At 42.5% G+C, this 18,530-nt stretch overlaps 1 protein-coding gene across 5 annotated transcripts in view; it reads left to right on the forward strand.

Moving 5' to 3' along the window:
* Window positions 1–14,981, forward strand: part of manbal (mannosidase beta like) — a 54,878-nt gene extending 39,897 nt beyond the window's left edge. For 4 of the 5 annotated variants that reach the window (XM_068048418.1, XM_068048416.1, XM_068048415.1 and 1 more), the window contains one exon: window positions 13,546–14,981. In XM_068048418.1, the coding sequence (XP_067904519.1) occupies window positions 13,546–13,653 (108 nt within the window). In that variant the 3' untranslated portion in view covers window positions 13,654–14,981. The remainder of the gene's footprint in view (window positions 1–13,545) is intronic. The other variant, XR_010976580.1, reaches the window with a different exon arrangement.
* The last annotated feature ends 3,549 nt before the right edge of the window (window positions 14,982–18,530 follow it).

An 18,530-nucleotide genomic window follows, 5' to 3' on the forward strand; every position in this document is an offset into this window, starting at 1 on the left:
CTCCAAAGATATCTTTTCAATATAATATAAAAGCAAAATACTGCAGATGCTGGAAATCTGAAATAAAAACAAAAAGTGCTGGAAAATACTCAGCAGGACTGGCAGCATCTGTGGAGAGAGAAGCAAAGTTAACATTTCAGGTCAGTGACCTTTCATCAGAACTGGCAAAGGTTAGAAATGTAATAGGTTTTAAGCAAATAAAGTGAGGGTGGGGCAAAAGAGAACAAAAGGGAATGTATTGATAGGACATAGGGTCACAGAAAATAGCTGACAAGGAGGTCATGGGGCAAAGGCAAAAAGTGTGTTAGTAGTGTGGTGAAAGACAAAGCATTAGTGCAGAGAGGGTGTTAAATGACTGACAGAATAATGAAAGCCCTAGCCTAAAGCATAAACATGAAAAAAAACAGTTGGCAGCCACATGGTTAAAAAAAATTGAATGATGAAACAAACTAAAATAAAATTAAATAAAAATAAAAAGTAAAACTAAAAATAAAAAGGGGGGCCAGTCATGCTCTGAAATTATTGAACTCAATGTTTAGTCCGGTAGGCCGTAGAGTGCCTAATCGGTAAATGAGGTGCTGTTCCTCAAGCTTGTGTGATGTTCACTACAGCAATCCCAGGACAGAGATGTGGGCATGAGAGCGGGGCGGGGGGCGGTGTGTTGAAATGGCAAGTAATAGGAAGCTCGGGGTCATGTTTTCGGACTGAGCGGAGGGTCACCCATCTGCGTTTGACACCACATTGTGAGCAGCGAATACAGTATACTAAATTGAAAGAAGTACAAGTAAATCGCTGCTTCACCTGAAAGGAGTGTTTGGGGCCTGGGATAGTGAGGAAAGGGGAGGTAATGGGCAGGTATTTCACCTCCTGCGATTGCATGGGTAGGTGCCATGGGAAGGGGATGAGATGTCTGGGTTAATGGAGGAGTGAACCAGGGTGTTGCGGAGGGAACGATCCCTTCGGAATGCTGATGGGAAGGGAAGATGCGTTTGGTAGTGGCATCACGCTGGATGTGCGATTGGAGGTGTAGAGAGATTGGACATCCATACTGAAGACGAGGCGGTTAGGTCCAGGAAACTGGAAATTGTCAAAATGACGTAGGGCGTCAGAAGAGTCATGGATGTAGGTGGGAAGAGACTGGACCAGGGGAGAAAAGATAGTCAAGATAGGAAGAAATAAGTTCAGTGGGGCAGGGACAGGCTGAAATGATGGGTCTGCCAGGACAGTGCTGTTTGTGGATTTTAGAATTAGAATTAGAATATTACAGCGCAGTACAGGCCCTTCGGCCCTCGATGTTGCGCCGACCTGTGAAACCACCTGACCTACACTATTCCATTTTCATCCATATGTCTATCCAATGACCACTTAAATGCCCTTAAAGTTGGCGAGTCTACTACTGTTGCAGGCAGGGCGTTCCACGCCCCTACTACTCTCGGAGTAAAGAAACTACCTCTGACATCTGTCCTATATCTATCACCCCTCAACTTAAAGCTATGTCCCCTCGTGTTTGCCATCACCATCCGAGGAAAAAGACTCTCACTATCCACCCTATCTAACCCTCTGATTATCTTATATGTCTCTATTATGTCACCTCTCCTCCTCCTCCTCTCCAACGAAAACAACCTCAAGTCCCTCAGCCTTTCCTCGTAAGACCTTCCCTCCATACCAGGCAACGTCCTAGTAAATCTCCTCTGCACCCTTTCCAAAGCTTCCACATCCTTCCTATAATGCGGTGACCAGAACTGCACGCAATACTCCAGGTGCGGTCTCACCAGAGTTTTGTACATCTGCAGCATGACCTCGTGGCTCCGAAACTCGATCCCCCTACTAATAAAAGCTAACACACCATATGCCTTCTTAACAGCCCTATTAACCTGGGTAGCAACCTTCAGGGATTTATGTACCTGGACACCAAGATCTCTCTGTTCATCTACACTACCAAGAATCTTCCCATTAGCCCAGTACTCTGCATTCCTGTTACTCCTTCCAAAGTGAATCACCTCACACTTTTCCGCATTAAACTCCATTTGCCATCTCTCAGCCCAGCTCTGCAGCCTATCTATGTCCCTCTGTACCCTACAACATCCTTCGGCACTATCCACAACTCCACCGACCTTAGTGTCATCCGCAAATTTACTAACCCACCCTTCTACACCCTCTTCCAGGTCATTTATAAAAATGACAAACAGCAGTGGCCCCAAAACAGATCCTTGCGGTACACCACTAGTAACTAAACTCCAGGATGAACATTTGCCATCAATCACCACCCTCTGTCTTCTTTCAGCTAGTCAATTTCTGATCCAAAGCTCTAAATCACCTTCAACCCCATACTTCCGTATTTTCTGCAATAGCCTACTGTGGGGAACCTTATCAAACACCTTACTGAAATCCATATACACCACATCCACTGCTTTACCCTCATCCACTTGTTGGTCACCTTCTCGAAAAACTCAATAAGGTTTGTGAGGCACGACCTACCCTTCACAAAACCGTGCTGACTATCGCTAATGAACTTATTCTTTTCTAGATGATTATAAATCCTGTCTCTTATAACCTTTTCCAACATTTTACCCACAACCGAAGTAAGGCTCACAGGTCTATAATTACCAGGGCTGTCTCTACTCCCCTTCTTGAACAAGGGGACAACATTTGCTATCCTCCAGTCTTCCGGCACTATTCCTGTCGACAATGACGACATAAAGATCAAGGACAAAGGCTCTGCAATCTCCTCCCTAGCTTCCCAGAGAATCCTAGGATAAATCCCATCTGGCCCAGGGGACTTATCTATTTTCACACTTTCCAAAATTGCTAACACCTCCTGCTTGTGAACCTCAATCCCATCTAGCCTGAATCTCAGTATTCTCCTCGACAACATTTTCTTTCTCTACTGTAAATACTGACGAAAAATATTCATTTAACGCTTCCCCTATCTCCTCTGATTCCACACACAACTTCCCACTACTATCCTTGATTGGCCCTAATCTAACTCTAGTCATTCTTTTATTCCTGATATACCTATAGAAAGCCTTAGGGTTTTCCCTGATCCTATCCGCCAATGACTTCTCGTGACCTCTCCTTGCTCTTAGCTCTCCCTTTAGATCCTTCCTGGCTAGCTTGTACTCTCAAGCGCCCTAACTGAGCCTTCACGTCTCATCCTAACATAAGCCGCCTTCTTCCTCTTGACAAGCGCTTCAACTTCTTTAGTAAACCACGGCTCCCTCGCTCGACAACTTCCTCCCTGCCTGACAGGTACATACTTATCAAGGACACGCAGTAGCTGCTCCTTGAATAAGCTCCACATTTCGATTGTTCCCATCCCCTGCAGTTTCCTTCCCCATCCTACGCATCCTAAATCTTGCCTAATCGCATCATAATTTCCTTTCCCCCAGCTATAATTCTTGCCTTGCGGTATATACCTGTCCCTGCCCATCGCTAAGGTAAACCTAACTGAATTGTGATCACTATCACCAAAGTGCTTACCTACATCTAAATCTAACACCTGGCCGGGTTCATTACCCAGTACCAAATCCAATGTGGCATCGCCCCTGGTTGGCCTGTCTACATACTGTGTCAGAAAACCCTCCTGCACACACTGGACAAAAACTGACCCATCTAAAGTACTCGAACTATAGTATTTCCAGTCAATATTTGGAAAGTTAAAGTCCCCCATAACAACTACCCTGTTACTCTCGCCCCTGTCGAGAATCATCTTCGCTATCCTTTCCTCTACATCTCTGGAACTATTTGGAGGTCTATAGAAAACTCCCAACAGGGTGACCTCACCTCTCCTGTTTCTAACCTCGGCCCATACTACCTCAGTAGACGAGACCTCAAATGTCCTTTCTGTCGCTGTAATACTCCCCTTGATTAACAATGCCACACCCCCCCCCCTTTTTTACCGTCTTCTCTGTTCTTACTGAAACATCTAAATTCCGCAACCTGCAACATCCATTCCTGCCCCTGCTCTACCCATGTCTCCGAAATGGCCACTACATCGAGATCCCAGGTACCAACCCATGCTGCAAGCTCACCCACCTTATTCCAGATGCTCCTGGCGTTGAAGTAGACACACTTTAAACCAGGTTCTTGCTTGCCAGTGCCCTCTTGCGTCCTTGTAACCTTATCCCTGACCTCACTACTCTCAACATCCTGTACACTGGCACTACAATTTAGGTTCCCATTCCCCTGCTGAATTAGTTTAAACCCCCCCGAAGAGCACTAGCAAATCTCACCCCAGGATATTGGTACCCCTCTGGTTTTAGGAAGGAGGTGGAAGCGGGCTGTCCAGGGTTGCGGGACTATGAGGTTAGAAGCTGTAGAGGGAAGATCTTCGGAGGAGATGAGGCAGGTGATGGTCCTTTGGACAGTAACTTTATGTTCGGTGGTGGGGTCATGGTCCAGGGGGAGGTAGGACGAAGTGTCTTGAGAGTTGGCGCTCAGCCTCTGCAAAGTAGAGGTCAGTACAACAGCATCACCCTTGGCAGGTTTGTTTACAATGTTGCGGTTAGACCTGAGAACAGAGTGCAGCAAGTTCAGAGGGGGGCAGGTTAGACTGAGTGAGGGAGCAGAGAAATTGAAATGGCCGATGCCTCGCTGAAAAGATCAAGAGAGGGTAAGAGGCCAGAGGGAGGGGTCTGGGTGGAGGGAGAATGCTGGAGGTGGGTGAATGGGTTTGCTGGCTGGCGGGAGGACTCCTGGTCAAAGAAGTGAGCATGGAGGCAAAGGCGACAGAAGACAAGCTCAACATCAGGCTGAGCACGAAATTCATTGAGGTGGGGGCGTAAGGGGATAAAACTGAGTCCTTTTACCAAGTACAGATCATTCAGAGTCAGAGAAGGGAAGGTCAGAGGGTATAGTGAATACGCATCAAGGGGTCAGATCAGACGGGGTGGGGTCAGAGGGAAGTGATGGGGAAGAAGGATCTAGAGGGGCATTAGTCCCCATCAGCTGCTGGAGCTTACATTCTTTAACACCTGAAAGGAAGAAAAAAGGTTTTTTTGTTAATGCGTCCGATAAGATGAAGGATGAAATGAAACTGCAGAGCAGAACAGCTTTGAGATAAGGTGAGGCGGTGCTTCTGGAGAGAGAGGTCCAGTGTGTACATGTGGTGGTGCATGGCACTGTGTGGATCTCAGGATGCGGTGAGAACAGCAGTCCGAGGAACATTGTATTTCTCAGAGATACCTGTAATCCTGGGTGGATTCAAAACATGGAAGATGAACCTTCAGTTGGAATCCACGTGGAATAAGCTGGAGACATATATCTTTTTTCAATTATGCTTTTAGTGGGCCCTACAAACTGCAGCTACCCCACATCTGTCTATATTCACTCTGCTAAAATTACTAGATAAATGCAAGTTGTTGAAAGATCACCGTCTGATGGTAGGATAGAGAGAGCAGGAATCAGTGACAATCTACAACTGGATATGCAGAATTGGCAGGCAGGAACATAAAACAGAAGATTGCTCCAGTTTAAGGTATGGTGACACCATGGAAGGAGTTTGAATAGAAGCTGAGGATATTGCAGTCTGTACATTGGGATGGGGACCAGCAAGGACATGCAAAGTATGAACAGGAGAAAGCCAAAGGAATGAGCAAACAAAATCCTTTCACTTTCTTGGAATCACTGCTGTGAAAGAAACCTGTTAACACAGATTCGCGCCTGATTATCACTTCGTCAAAAAATGTTCTTCTGGAAATCAGTTTTCTAAACTTCTCCACACTACCAGTATTAAAGGGGAACTTGGTGTGGTAGTATGCTTTCTAATTGAGTTCTTTCATGTCTGAAGTTTTTTTGTTTTAATAAATACTCAAGGTGGGGGATAGGAAAAATGATGTTGGACATCACAGTTGCATTATTTTCAGTGCTGTACAACCAAAACACTATGTTACAACTATTATTGGTCTAAAGTAGATATTATCTTGGTTTAGTGTCACTGGCCACTCCTGTAAGCAGACCTTATGTTCCTATGGACATACACTTTGGGTGTACTCAATACTGACTCTCATGTGCCACCATGTGGGTTCTCTATTCTTTTCAGAAGGTGGCGTGAAGAACACTCTAGTGGGATGAGGTAAATTGAAAACAACAATCTGTTTGTATTTTGTTTATTCATATAGTAATGCAAAATAATTTTTAATGAAATTTAGTCCATTTCCTACCACTCCTCTTATCATTAAATAACAAACCATGTGATTCTATTTTCCAATAAACTTACAATTTAGCTGCCCCTGAGTTATCTGGCACCTTACTTCCTCTATGATGAGCTACATACATTCATGCCTCAGTCTGGGGTTTTGCATTGTCTGACTAGATAGGGAAACCTCTTTGTGTCTCTGACTTAAATCAGTGAGGGAATGAAAGAGGAGAGAGAGAGAGAAGTAAAACCATTGCTCTGATGCTCCCTAAGCTCTGATTGGTTTGCCAAGCTTTCAATGAAAGTTAACATCTTGGAATGTAATTGCCCCTCCCCCCACCCCCCAAGTTGATGAAGGTCATAAATTAATGAACTCCAATGTCTCAAAACTCATGATCTATGAAAGTAAACATTTTGACATCCATACCGCTTACTAACTTGTCCTGGGAGCCAAAGCTGAAATGCACAATCATTTATAATTGATGCTTTGTAAGTTGAATCTAACTTTGTAGCAATACTGTAACCTCTTAAAGTAAAATTCTTTCCAGACATTTAGATAAAAGTCCCAAAATGTTACACTGTTCAAGGGAACTTCTGTTGTCCAAATTGTCTGTCAATAAAAGGGATAAGTACATGCTCTTATGAAAATGGATCAGTGAAAAGGTTTTGGTTTTACCACTTAGACGGATAGTCCTTACATTAATTTCTGTCCATTAGTATAAAAAGCAGAAGTAATTAAATATGAAATATATTTTATTGTACTTTCTTGTCTCTTCACAAAGTTAGTAAAACAATTAATGAAGTTGAATAGAGGAAAGATTTCAAAAGTTTCTTGGGCCGGAATTTTATGTTGGGCGGGAGACCCCACCTACTGGTTGACAAGCCGGTGGCGAGCCCACCTCCTCTGGGCCCGGGGAGCCAGGCCAGGATTTTTGGGCTCCCCAGGCTCTTAATTGGTTTTGGGCAGGACTTCCACCTCCTTGAGGCAGGAAGTCCCACCTAATGGAGACGTCAGCCAATCAGCGGGCGAGCAGCTCTTAGTCCCAGCACGCCACTGCTGGGGCTACACCCAGCCACCACAGCAAGAGGAAGGATGGCCCTGGAACTAAGGTAAGTTTTTAGGGCCTCAGTGAGGCAAGGGGGGGTGGGTTGATTGGTTGGTGGGGGTGGGTGGAGGGAAGAGAGTGTTGTGCGTTGGAGGCGATTGGGGCTTCGGGGCGGCACTCTGTGGGGCCTGATCAGGAGGGCCTTCCCCCAGCCTGTCAGAAGGCTGCCTGGTTTTACCAGGTGAGGTTCTTGAGGTCTTTGCCATCCGGCTGCCAAGGGTAAAATACTTAGGGCCTGCCCCTGCTGCCACATGTGCCTGTTAATTGGCCACTTATGGGTCTTGATTGCCCTGGGGCAGGCGGGCCGTTTCTCGCCGCTGCCCCGCTTGAAATTGCACAGGGCGAGAGGGGGCCGGGAACGGCCCCCCCCCCCCCCAAAACTCAATTTTACGCCCCCCATCCAGCCACCAGCCCACTTGCTTTGGGGCTGTAAAATTCCAGGCTCAATTTCAAATCAACAATAACTTACATTTATGTAGCGTGTTCAGTGTAATGAAATGTCTCAAGGCACTTCACAGGAGCATTATAAAACAAAATATGACACCAAGCCACCTAAGATATTAGGTCAGTAGACCAAAGAGATAAGTTTTAAGGAGTATCTTAAAGGAGGAAAGCGATGTAGAGAGGCGGAGAGGTGCAGGGAGAGAATTCCAGATCTTAGCGCCTAGGCAATTGAAGGCATGGCCCCCAATGATGGAGCGATTAAAATCAGCGATATTCAAGAGTCCAGAATTAGATGAGCACAGATCTCGTGGGGCTGGAGGAGATTAGATATGTGAAGGGGTGAGGCCATGGAGGAATTTGAAACAAGATGAGAATTTTAAAATCAAGACGTTGCTTGCCCGGGAGTCAATGTAGGTCAGCGAGCATAGGTGTGATAGGTGAAAGAGACTTGGTGTGAGTTAAGGGCAGCAGAGTTTTGGATGACCTCAAGTTTATTGAGGCGGGGGGGGGGGGGGGCAGGTTGACCAGCCAGGAATGTGTTGGAATAGTCAAGTCTAGAAGTAACAAAGGCATGAATTAGGGTTCCCAGCAGCAGATGAACAGGGGCGAAGTCAGGTGATGTTATGGAGGTGGAAATAAGCGGTCTTAGTGATGACGCGAATATGTTATCTCCGGGTCAAATATGACCCTTAGGTTGCAAACAGACTGGCTTAATCCCAGTCTGTTTCCAGGGAGAGGGATGGAACCAGTATCTAGGGAACAGAGTTTGGAATGAGCCCTGAAAACGATGGCTTCAGTCTTCCCATTATTTATTTGGAAATTTCCGCTCATGCAGTACTGGATGTCGGGTAAACAGTCTGATAATTTAGCAGTAGTGAAGGAGTCGAGTGAGATGGTGGTGAGGTAGAGCTGGGTGTTGTCCGTATACATATGAAAACAAACGCTGTGATTTTGGATAATGTTGCTGAGGGGAAGCTTGTAGATGAGAAATAGGATGGGCCAGGGATAGATTCTTGGGAAGCACCAAAGGTAACGGTGCCGGAGCTGGAAGAGAAGCCATTGAAGGTGATACTCTGGACATGTTTAGATAGACATATGTCTAGACAGATAAAAATGGAACCAAGTGAGGGCAGCCGCATTTAGCTGGACAATGGCGGAGAAGTGTTGGAGTGGGTGGTGTGGTTAACTGTGTCAAAGGCTTCAGACAGGTCAAGAAGGATGAGGAGGGATAGCTTACCTTTGTCACAGTCACATAGGATGTCATTTGTGTCTTTGATAAGAGCTGGTTTGATTATGTGGCAGTGGTGGAAACCTGACTGGAGAGATTCAAACTTGGAGTTCTGGGAAAGATGGGCACAGATTTGGGAGGTAACAACACATACATATGAGCATACATATTAGGAGCAGGAGTAGGCCACCTGGCCCCTTGAGCCTGCTCCACCATTCAACAAGATCATGGCTGATCTAATTGTAACCTCAACTCCACATTCCTGCCAACCCCGATAACCCTCCACCCTCTTGCTTATCAAGAAACTATCTACCTCTGCCTTAAAAATATTCAAAGACTCTGCTTCCACCGCCTTTTGAGCAAGAGAGTTCCAAAGACTTACGACCCTCTGAGAGATAAAATTTCTCCTCACCTCTGTCTTAAATGGGCGACCACTTATTTTTAAATAGTAGCCCCTAGTTCTAGATTCTCCCACAAGAGGAAACATCCTTTCCACATCCACCCTGTGAAGACCCCTCAGGATCTTGTATGTTTCAATCAAGTCACCTCTTACTCTTCTAAACTCCAGCAGATACAAGCCTAGCCTGTTCAATCTTTCCTCATAAGACAACCCTCTGAGGTAGAGAATTCCAAAGATTCACCAATTTGAGTGAAGAAAGTTCTCCTCATCTCAGTCCTAAATGATTGACCCCGTGTCCTGAGACTCTGCCCCCATGTTCTAGATTCCCCAGCCAGGGGAAACAACTTCTCAGTGTCTACACTGTTGAGCCCCTTCAGTATCTTATGTTTCTCATTTTTCTAAACTCCAAGACTATATGCCTAATGGACTTAGCATCTCATCATAGGATAGCCCCCTCTTCAAATGTTTCCTACTGCCTTTTAGTCTATTTACCCAATCATCCATACCAGTTCTCCATTTATACCTATGTAATTGGCTTTAAGTTTAAGATTCTAGTTTTGGACTTGAATATGTCACTCAAACTTAATATAGAATTCAATTGTATTATGATCACTTTTTCGCAGACGAAAATACTAATTAATCCTGCCTCAAAACACAAAAGATCTAAAATGGCTTTATCCCCAATTGCTTCCGCAACATATTGTTCAAGGAAACGGTCATAAAAGCATTCTGCAATCTCATCTTCCAGACTACCTTTGCCAATTTGATTTGTATCATATGACTTCTGCTATTACTTCAATACAGGTATTATTTTAAGTAGGTTAATTTCCATTAAAGTGACAGACAGAAGAAAGTTATACAAAAATGTTAAATGTTTTCCCATGAATGTCTCAAAGGCCAATTCCTGGGCTTAAATGTATTAAGAAAATTAAATAATTGATCTTTTGAATTTTATAATTTTTCCAGTTGTCTAGAATATAATTGTGCTTATATTCCCATTCAGCTCATAATATCAATGTTTGCCTCCCACAGAAAATGCATAAAGTCATTATATAGGATGCTTCAGGAAAGTTTACTTCTGTTTTATTTGTCTTTTTATGGTGGACCACCATAGCGGCCAACACCCCCAGCTTATACACACTACTGAGTCAGCGGCGCTTGAGATGGCTTGGCCATGTGAGCCGCATGGAAGATGGCAGGATCCCCAAAGACACATTGTACAGCGAGCTCGCCACTGGTATCAGACCCACCGGCCGTCCATGTCTCCGTTATAAAGACGTCTGCAAACGTGACATGAAATCGTGTGACATTGATCACAAGTCGTGGGAGTCAGTTGCCAGCATTCGCCAGAGCTGGCGGGCAGCCATAAAGACAGGGCTAAATTGTGGCGAGTCGAAGAGACTTAGTAGTTGGCAGGAAAAAAGACAGAGGCGCAAGGGGAGAGCCAACTGTGCAACAGCCCCAACAAACAAATTTCTCTGCAGCACCTGTGGAAGAGCCTGTCACTCCAGAATTGGCCTTTATAGCCACTCCAGGCGCTGCTTCACAAACCACTGACCACCTCCAGGCGCGTATCCATTGTCTCTCGAGATAAGGAGGCCCAAAAGAATTATGGTGGAGCTTCTGCTCATGTCCAGGAGAACTCTTTCATGCCACTATTAAAGCATTTTGGACTGGAGGGACATATATAGTGGGGTTCCCCAGTACTAGGACCACTGCTTTTCTTGATCTATATTAATGACTTAGATTTGGGTGTACAGAACACAATTTCAAAATTTACAGATGAACAAAACTTTCAAGTATTGTGAATTGTGAGGAGGATGGTGATAGACTTCAAGAGGACATAGTCTGGTGGAATGAATAGACAGGCTTGTGGAATGGGCAGACACGTGGCAGATGAAATTGAATGTAGAGAACTGTGAAGTGATGCTTTTTATTTATTTGTTCATGGGATGTGGGCGTCGCTGTCTAGGACAGCATTTATTGCCCATCCCTAATTGCCCTTGAGAAGGTGGTAGTGAGCTGCCTTCTTGAACTGCTGCAGTCCATGTGGGGTAGGTACACCAGCAGTGCTGTTACGAAGGGAGCTCCAGGATTTTGACCCAGTGACAGTGAAGGAGCGGCGATATAGTTTCAAGTCAGGATGGTGTGTGGCGTGGAGGGGAACATGCAGGTGGTGGTGTTCCCATGCATCTGCTGCCCTTGTCCTAGGTGGTAGAGGTCGCGGGTTTGGAAGGTAGGAAGAACAAGGAGAGGCAATATTAAATAAAGGTACAATTCTAAAGGGGATATAGGAACAGAGATATCTGAGGATATGTGTGCACAAATCATTGAAGGTGGCAGGGTAGGTTGAGAAAATAGTGAAAAGGCTTATGGGATCCTGAGCTATATAAATGGAGGCATAGAGTACAAAAGCAAAGATGAACTTTTATAAAACATTGGTTCGGCCTCAACTGGATTATTATTGTCTCAATTCTGGGTACCTTTTAGGAAGGATGTGAAGGCTTTAGAAAGGGTGCAGAAAAGATTTACGAGAATGGTTTCAAGGATGAGAGACTTTAGTTACATGGATAGATTGGAGAAGCTGGGGTTCTTCTCCATAGAGAAGAGAAGGTTGAGAGGAGATTTGTTAGAGGTGTTCAAAGTCATGAGGGGTCCAGACAGTAGATAGAGAGAAATTGTTCCTATTGGCAGAAAGGTTGAGGAGCGCATGTCACAGATTTAAGGTGATTGGCAAAAGAAAATCAAAAGTGACATAAGGAAAAATATTTTTTTACACAGCGAGTGGTTAGGATCTGGAATGCACCACCTGAGAGGGTTGTGGAGGCAAATTCAAGAGTGGCTTTCAAAAGGGATTTGGCTAAGTACCTGAAGGGAAAAAATTTGTAGGGTTACAGGGAAAGTGCAGGGGAGTGGGAATAGCTAAATTGCACTAGCTTGCAGAGAACCGGCATGGACTTGACTAGCCGAATAGCCTCCTTCTGTCCTGTGACCATTTTATAATTCTACACTTCCTGCCCTGAATATGATGCCTACTGAGAATGGGACATGCCAATCTGTGGGTGCCCACAGTCCTCTGGCACTCCATTTGAGTATTTCATTTCTAGTGAGCATAGTTTGGAGTTTTCTGCACAATATTCAATTATGGGTGAAGGGGTGGAAGAATCGCAACGAGCTGAACCCGTTTATACCCAACATCCAAACATCTGCTCTTTCCAGGTGGAGTCACGTGTAACTGAGGCTTTTGAGGGTAGTTGTAGCAACCCATCAGTGCCTCAGTTTAGATCATCTAGTTTAGTGTAGCCCAAGGACCAAACTTGGATTTACATGCCTTGGTACTACACCTGGAGGTGTTACATTTACTTAGCCATTACAGTTCAGAGCTCCCTGATCATTTTCCCCTTGACTTTGAATTTAATCTGATTTAGAAGCAAGCATTAATTTCCATTATGGGGTCACTTTTTAATATTGCCAGACTTGGCTTCTTGTGTTTGTCTACTGAATGGTGACTACACATCCAAAAGTAAGTCAGTGGATATAAATTATTTTGAGATATCCTAAGGATGTGCTCTGTGAATGGGAGTTGAGTTTTTGTGTTCAAAATGAACACTATCTTGCCACTGTCATTGTTACAATCGTTCTAGTTTATGTAATTAAAACCACCCTGGAAAGTAGAGGACAGTTTCAACTACATAAAGAAATGTTCATACTATTGCTGATTTGATGTATAAACATGCAGTGTAGGTCAATGCTGCACATTTACATTGCAATGGTAGAGTTCTGTTGTACAGTGTGTGTGACGGGAGGAAGGAAATAGAAACTACAAGGTGCTACAGTTTCACTGAGCCTCTTGCTTTGAGAGTTAATGATAGCTCTGATTTCTGTAAATGCTGCAGTGAGGAGAGAAACTGTGCATGGCCACCAGCAAAATGGAAATAAATAGTACTGAATGCACATTTAGTGAAGCATATTTTTTTTGTAGGAACTACAAGCCTGGAGTATCGCTTTGAAACTTGGAGGGTGGTATTCATTCTTCCCATGCTTGCATTATTTTTAATTGCTTTTAATTTGTACAAAATGCCTTTGCATTGGGTCATACTTAAACCTTTTTCAGCTTTCGAACATGCCGAATATTAGTAAGTTGAAACTAAGAATGGTCATTTTAAAATATTTTAACATTTTATTAATACTTAAATATTTCTCTTTTCATCCAAACTTTAACCCTCTCCAGGAATGGGACCAATCTGAGTCAAAGCCTTCAGATGCCACTAAAAAGCAGAAGCCTACAATTCCTTTATCAGGCAAGAAGGCAAAGAAAGAGAGCAAAAAAAAGCGATAAGTGACTGGAAGAGAACTGGAATAAGAATAACGTGGAAATTTCTTTGGTTCTGCTTTTGTATTCATTGTTCCAAAAAATGTATTAAAGTTTTTTTATTCAGTGCTGTTTATATGTATAATGGTCATTCACAGAAGTGTTGCAACTACAATCTTAATTTTGCAGTCCCATCTTTCTTGTATCCTCTGGAAATTTTGAAAATTTACTAATTTATAACCAGCTTCATAATGTTAGTCATTTCACACCTATACTTTATTGAAAATAGCTGCACATGAATCTTTGAGTACAACTAAAGATTCTTTTATATTGCAGTGGGCTCTGGTCTCGGGAGAGCAACTTGCATGCAGCACTCCCCCACGCTTACAGACTACAGTGGAATGCTCCCTGAATAGTAAATAGGGATAAGTGGATGCATCACTTTGGCCACTGCGCTTGAATGTGATGTTATGTCTTCCACAATGTTCAGGGACCAAATAGGAGTTCATACCATTGTTTGCCCTAATGTACTAGATACCACTCATCATTTTTATTATGCAGGCACAGGAAGTACTAAAACACTCAGGAAAACCTGGTCGCTGAAATTCCCTGAAGGCTCTCTCAGTCTCCAGTATAACTTCAGGAAAGGTGCTCAGAGCACTGCCTCTTCCCCCGCCCCTACTCACCCCCAGCTAATTTATTTTGTTCAGCAGGCTGAGTGAGACTGACATGTCAGGAGTTAACAAGACCGTAACACAAAATGCCGTGAAATTAGTTTGCAATCGTGTGTTAAGCAGCTCAGCAGCACTTGAAATTTGTATTCAGAGATGAACTGAACTTAGCTAACCAGAATCTTCCATCCTGTTAATATATCCTATATGTTTTGATGTAATCTATAAAACTGTAAATCAGTTGAAATATCTCCTTTTTTCCCCCTCTCTACCCTTTTTTTTTAAAAAAAAAACCTTTTGATTATGCCTTTAAAGCCAGAAACCTATTGAGTTGTTTGTCTCTTGTTGCCTTTACATTTTCACTGACATTGTTTTTGAGATTTTCCATTTATTTTGTGGTAGAAGTTCACTGACAATTGTTCATATTAAGATCATAAATTATAACTGCTTCAGACACATTGTGTGTGGATATTTTCAGGTATCGTACATTACACTGTGACTGGAGAGCTTTCCTTTTTTCTGGAAGCCAATAAAATGAAGAATTTCTCCGTCAATAATGTTTACTCCATTTGCAGGGGTATTAATTTACTGATCTGTAGAAATGGTCGGTTCATTGTATGAAAGTATATGGCTTGCTTTTAGAATTAAAATATTGTTCCCAGCAATTAAATGTATTGAAACTAATATTTGTCATTGTCATCAGCACACGTTATATACTTCTGAAATGTAAGTGATTTTTATTGCTGTTATTTTTATTATACATAGAACGGAGACACTAGCTTAAAATGTACAGAGCTAATCGAGGTACAGAGTGTGCTTTATTTTAGACAAATAGCCAAATGTAACTATTTGAAAATTAATACAAATTGTTTGAGAATTTTTCACATCCCATCTGAAACATTTGTAACAGGAGCTTACGGTTGCCGCTACCAGTTTCAGATTGGTACCTGTAGTGCATAATCTGTAGATCTGAATAATACTGTGGGCCTTATTGTAATCGAGAAGCTCTGTGCACAAGTGCTTATACAGATGCACAGTGCTTCACTATGTTGTATGAGAACAGGCAAAATGTTTGCTTTCTCAAAAACATGAAAACTAAGTTTATAAAATGCAGTTGGAATTGCATTGCACTTGGCACAAATTCAAGCCTGTGTTAGAACCATAGAAGAGTTATGGCACAGAAGGAGGCCATTCAGCCCATCGTGTCTGCGCCGGCTGAAAAAAACCTAGCCGCCGAATGTAATGCCAGTCTTCTGGAGGGTTTCAACCATTTGGCTTTAGTGTACTTGGTAGTTAGGTCCTGATCTGACCCCAAGTTATAGTTCCTCTTTTGCATTGATGCACACTCAAATTGTTACATAGAATACATAGAATATGGTGTATACATAGAATACACCTTAAAATACATTGAGAAATTCATGTTCCAGATTAGATCCTTCATTACATTTTCATCATGCTCTATTTTATTAATCTTTACTGACAACTTGAAGGGAGAAAGCTGAGAAGCTGAAGGACGGTGATTGATGCATTGTAAATAAATTAATTCATGAATCTTTGAAATTTAATGTGTGATGCTGCAAGCTGACTAGAGGTGAGTAAGAACTGAATCTAGCTTCATAGGAGACTAAGGTTTACTAAAACTAATTAAGACAACCATTTGTAACAAAACTCTAATTCTTTGGAATATAAAATATTTTATGGAAAATTATTTTAAAAATGTTTTGTTCCCCTCTTGACTAAATAAATTTCCAGAAGGTTGTGCTGAACTCAAATGTTACCAAGCAATGAAATAGTATTGCAAGGAATGATTTCAAGAGTTATTTTGCTGATTTTGTTTCCCATCTGCTTTCAATTATGCAAAGCAAACTACTGGCATGAATGGCATTACATGGCAAAGTTGTGCTTTATTGATCCTGCTTGTGCAGGTACTGTAGCTTATGTCAACTTACTGAGAGAGAAATTAAAGGATATGAAGCTGGATTTTCTGGCCATTGTCTACCACTTTCCTTCAAGAAAATTGGGCCACAGAAATGTTCATGTAGCTTTCTGTAACTTTGCAGACATAAGGCCCTGTTTTGAGCCATACCTTTTGTTTGTTTGTTGCATTAGTGGCAGCAATCCTATAAATTCCTCCAGACCTGACAAGGAGTTGAGTTAGTGAAGAATTCACCTGAGTATTCCAATAAAATGCTTGTATTGAATAGCATTCTGCACTTGACTAGGCAAAGACTTTGGAAGAGGAGTGGAGTCTTGCAGCAACAATCGATAGTCACAAGTCTGCTCCACCTGGTGGTTCATCAGCCAGATACCACTTCAGCACAACTGACTAGGCCACTGATATTTCTGGCAGATACTCAGATGGTTTTTGGGGTAAGTTCCTTGGGTAGTGTCCATTCTAGTCCATCCTGAGCTGAATGCACAACAGGGCAAAACACTAAAGAAGAAACACGGCATTGATCAAGAAAGTTAATTTAAAGCTTGCCTTCATTGTCATATCTTTGGCTACTCAGACCTTCTTGCAACATATGGCTTTGCTAAATAGCTGCCACGGCGTTTCCATCTGCTGCAGATGTTCCCAGCTGTAGCCTTAGCAAGGAACAGAAGTGTTTCAGTACCAGTTGAAGTAATTACTATGACTATTTGTGCAAAGCTCCCATTCCTCTTAAAAAGGAAACAGTTGGGATACTTAGGGGAGTGAGAATTGTGAGACACTTTGCAAATACTGACCATCTATTTTGGGTGTACTGGGTGAAGTTTCTACACCAGCAAACTGTCCAGCTTGGTAGGGCTTTGCTCACATCCTTCCTTTAAGTCAGGAGTAAGATGTGTCGGAACATATGCACCACATATGTTCAAATTGCTGCTGCAGTCCACTGTTGATGCCCTCGCTACTGAAAATGTGATAGTGGCTTTGATGATCATTCTCTGCTGATGTGTGCTGTCGAAGACATCCAGTTTTCCCAAAGAACCCACAAAACAACTCTTGGGATTAGGCTTTGAAATAACAATTAGGAAAGCATGGTGCGGATCCATCAGAGTATTTTATGAGCTCCCCAATTAGTTAATTGGATAAATACACTAAACTGTGTGGTACTGAGCCATCCATACTGGGAAAGTCCATTTGGGTGCTAATTTAGTAGATAATAGCCAGGGCAGAAGCATAGTTACTACAATTGGCCTCTGCGAGATTGTGGTGGTCTAAACTCCATCCTCCTTTGCTAAATTGAGTAGACTCAAAAGTTCAAGAAAATTCCAACTAAATTGGTTCTTATGGAGCTTGAAGAGTTTTCAATTTGATGTTGACATTTGGCCACTGTTTCCATTACTTTACTTCTCAGTCAAGTACATTTTCCTCCATTTCCAGAAAAACTGCTCTCTTGCCACCTGGGAAATGGCATTATAATTTGTCTCCTGAGGCAATTGCAAGCTTATCTTTCATTTGATTCCACTCCTGTAGCTATCTATGATCAATGGCCAGTTTGCTTGCTGTGGCCAAATAGGTTTAACCAGTATTTTCAATTCTTCACTTCATCATTTGTGGAGACACTGGCAGCTATTTAACAAAGCTAATCATACGTTGAACAAGGATCATTTGTGAAAACTGTAAATTTATATTGGTTATACATCATTCCAAAAATCTGTCTTGTACTCCATTCTGCCTTGACTGTTCATTAATCCTACACACTGGTCATTCTCAGTTAAGACAGCTCCTATTTTGTTACGAAAAGTTGTATTTGTTTGGCAGTATATTAAACTAGTGTGCTTGCAACAGTATTGATGAATTAGGCATGTATTCCTGATATCTGCAAAGCTTGTTTCTATGATTTAATTATGATAACCTGCAAAAATAAGTGCACTGGCTTCTTCCACCTCCTCAAGTAAGCTTGGTTTATTTTGTGACAATGATTGTTTTTTTTAAAGATTTGTACTTAATTGTTAATACCTGCTTCTAATATGTGACCGTTTCCTACTGCTATTAGAGTCACAGGCTATTTCTTTCTGTGCACTCCAGCCCACCTGCATCAGTTCAGCTCTTAAGTTACTAAAATTTCCTTTGAAGGAGAGCTGCAGAGATAAATGATTCACAGCTGTATTAACTCCTGGTGGCTCAGTTGTGTTTGGTTGAAGTAACTTCCTTAGATAGGTTCTGAAGATTTGTGATAACAATCAGTCCGTAGAATCATTCCTTTTTTTAAAAAAAAAGTTTTACATCAAAATAATACTGCAGGAATA

Source organism: Heterodontus francisci, chromosome 16, assembly GCF_036365525.1.
Source record: "Heterodontus francisci isolate sHetFra1 chromosome 16, sHetFra1.hap1, whole genome shotgun sequence".
NCBI classification, from domain to species: domain Eukaryota; kingdom Metazoa; phylum Chordata; class Chondrichthyes; order Heterodontiformes; family Heterodontidae; genus Heterodontus; species Heterodontus francisci.